The sequence below is a fragment of the Sinocyclocheilus anshuiensis genome, unplaced genomic scaffold, assembly GCF_001515605.1.
Source record: "Sinocyclocheilus anshuiensis isolate Anshui unplaced genomic scaffold, SAMN03320099.WGS_v1.1 scaffold330, whole genome shotgun sequence".
Lineage (NCBI taxonomy): Eukaryota > Metazoa > Chordata > Actinopteri > Cypriniformes > Cyprinidae > Sinocyclocheilus > Sinocyclocheilus anshuiensis.
In genome coordinates, this window is record NW_015547689.1 from 2640854 (window position 1) to 2643988 (window position 3135).

The 3135-nt window shown below is 36.8% G+C and overlaps 1 protein-coding gene across 1 annotated transcript in view; it reads left to right on the top strand.

Moving 5' to 3' along the window:
• Nucleotides 1–3135, top strand: part of LOC107703463 (serine/threonine-protein kinase NIM1-like) — a 5705-nt gene that overhangs the window by 1534 nt on the left and 1036 nt on the right. The window contains exons 2-5 of the mRNA XM_016506079.1: nt 1568–1852; nt 2010–2278; nt 2779–2973; nt 3039–3127. Coding sequence (XP_016361565.1) covers nt 1568–1852; nt 2010–2278; nt 2779–2973; nt 3039–3127 — 838 coding nt within the window. The remainder of the gene's footprint in view (nt 1–1567; nt 1853–2009; nt 2279–2778; nt 2974–3038; nt 3128–3135) is intronic.

Below are 3135 nucleotides of genomic sequence, written 5' to 3' on the forward strand. Positions count from 1 at the left end.
ATATAATACTATTAATAGTATTAATATATAATACTATACATAAATTTGGCAACAAACTAGTTTTTTTAATTATTTAATATTTATTTAATTTTTATCAGATTTATTTCAATTAACAAACATATTTTTAATAGTTTTAGTTAATGCTAACAAGATTGAATTTTATGACGTATTTTGAACTTATTTGGAACAGAATAAAAGCAGATATTATACACCAAAGAAAACAGCATCTGGCCTCATGCTCACGAGCAGCACACATGCTCTCCAGAATGAGAATGTAAAGCCCCATCATTCACATTGAGAGGCTAGCGGACTAGTAATAATCATATGAGCCAAACCCCTTTATGTGGTCCTGCAGTAATCTCATTAGTAGTGCTGTTACATAACGTCTGATCCTACGCTGTACAGTCAGAGATCAGCCTCATTAAGGTCACTGACAATCACGTCTCTAAAGTCTTCTGACCTCCTGTATGATTGTATGTATCCCACCAGATTAAACATGACATATCTCCCACGAGTGCTTTAAAAGAATCAGTGGTGCACATGTTTGCTGGTTTTTCACCCTCCTTTGGCTGTGGTTTATCACAGGCATCGTAGGACAGCGGGGAGGATTAAGGTAACTCTAAATAAAGCTGGCAGATTAGGAAACATGATACCAGCAGCATGTTCTCTCTCACTCTGACAGAGTCATGGATGGAGAGAGCTGAAGACTTCCTTGGAGACAGGAAGACTATCCAGGAGAAACCACATCAATGATTTTTATTCATGCAGTTACAGAAGAGGACAGTTAAAATGAATGCCTGCATGATGGTCATACATTACCTTAACAAAAACCTAATGTAACTGTTTGTTTTTAATCTGTAAAAGAAGCTAAATATTATCATTTGACATTAGAAACTCAATGTGAACATGCGGACATATTCTTTGACTTCAAATCCTATAAAAAAGAAAAGCAGCCATGCATTGGTCTTCTACAAGAGCACAGCGGTAAGGTCATTTATTTTACATGCTAATGTTATTTATAAATTTAGAGTCAACAAAGTGCAATTTACATGCTTGTTAACTTCTACAATAAACAATATAAATAATTAATCATCTCACGTAAAACTTTTTATTTATACGATTAGTGTTAGTATGGGCTGTAATTAACTGTTCATGCCAGCTAAAAATGTTCATTCTGATTGTTAAAGAACTATGGTTTTAATGGGATAGTTCACCCAAAAATGAAAATTCTGTCATAATTTACTCACTGCCAGGTTGTTCCAACCTTGTATGAGTTTCTTTCTTCTGCTGATAACCACTGACTTCCACAGTATGGAAAAAAATTGATGACAGAATTTTCATTTTTGGTTGAACTATCCCTTTAAGATTGCATATTATGGAGTTATTCCTCAATCAGGAACAAGAATATATAAAAAATTTATTTAGGATATTTTAATATATTCAAATATTTTCACAGTTATCGACATGCAACACATATACTGTTTTCTCATTTCTATGCATAAAAATATAGTGAACTGTAACTAATTTTCCTCTTGGTTACCGTTGGTTCCTGTTTTTCAGCCTTAAGCAGCTGCAAAATGTCTGCAAGGGCAAGTCAGGTGTCGCCGCAGGTGCATCGGCACAACATTTACACTGACGGACAGCTCAGAATGTGGGTCAGAGCCGGAAGAGGATGCAGACCCTTCTAAGCATCTAACACCCCTGGAAAAGTTAACACTGGAAATGTGTAATGACGAAGATATCATAAAGGAACTGACGGTGGGCAGAAGGGTGGGCTTCTACAAAGTCCGCGGTCAGATCGGCTGTGGAAACTTTTCGAAGGTCAAACTGGCCATCCACGCCCTCACCAAAGGTAGAAGAGATTTAGCGTAATCTAACTGGTTTTGAATAAACACTTGACTTTTTGAATCTAGGTTAGGAAATGGTAAATGTAGGTTAGAATTAAGACAGTAACAGGATTAATGTGTAACGACCTCATCCTGATTTTATTCCACATGCATCTCCTGTAGACAAGGTTGCCATTAAGATCATGGATAAGATGAGGCTCGATCTGCAGACCCAGAGGATGCTGTCTAAAGAAATCTCCAACATGGAGAGATTGTATCACCCGAATTTATTGCAACTCTATGAAGTACTGGAGACGCCAAGTCGGTTGTACCTGGTTTTGGAGTTCACCGGAGGAGGAGATGTCCACACCAGAATCAGCTCCGGAGGAAAACTCTCTGACCAAGAGAGCAAGACTGTATTCGCCCAAATCCTGTCAGCAGTTAAATACATGGTTAGACCTTCTATATCAATAATATATCACTTTTTAAAATCTAGATTATAGAAAACATACCAATAGTAAGTCATAGTAAGTACAGTAAAATTGTTAAACGGGTCACTGACATGATGTTAATTTTTATCCAGATCTATTAACTCAAAAACACTTAAAAATGCAGTGCATGGTTTGAATACACCTCTTCTATGAAGAGCAAATTTCTGCATTAAAATTTAATTTGAAAAACTAAATTTAAACTACATTTTCGAAAAAAATAACTTCGTTTACCATTATAGTTTACGTCATCTTTTATAAAACCACTTTACAGTTTGAAAAGCTTTTCAAAACCATATAAATCCAACAAAATAAAGATTTCAAAGGATTTTTAAACTAGATTTTAACAGATTTCTTTTTTCCATTTTTTATGGTATGTGTCATTGACCCAAATAATTTTAATCACTGGATGAGAGTTGACTTGATGGCAGTTTCTTGAATTTATATATCTGTGTTCATTTCAGCATGAGAACAACATCATCCATCGTGATCTGAAGGCAGAAAATGTTCTTTATACAACCAACTCCTGCATAAAAGTGGCTGATTTTGGCTTCAGCACAAGGGTCAACAATCTCAACCAAGCCCTAGACACCTATTGCGGTTCTCCTCCTTATGCAGCTCCAGAACTCTTCAAATATGAGTCTTACATCGGGCCACCTGTGGATGTGTGGGCAATGGGCGTGGTTCTCCTCCTTATGCAGCTCCAGAACTCTTCAAATATGAGTCTTACAACGGGCCACCTGTGGATGTGTGGGCAATGGGCGTCCTACTTTTTCTCATGGTGACTGGCACATTGCCTTTCCGTGCTGACACTGTGGCCA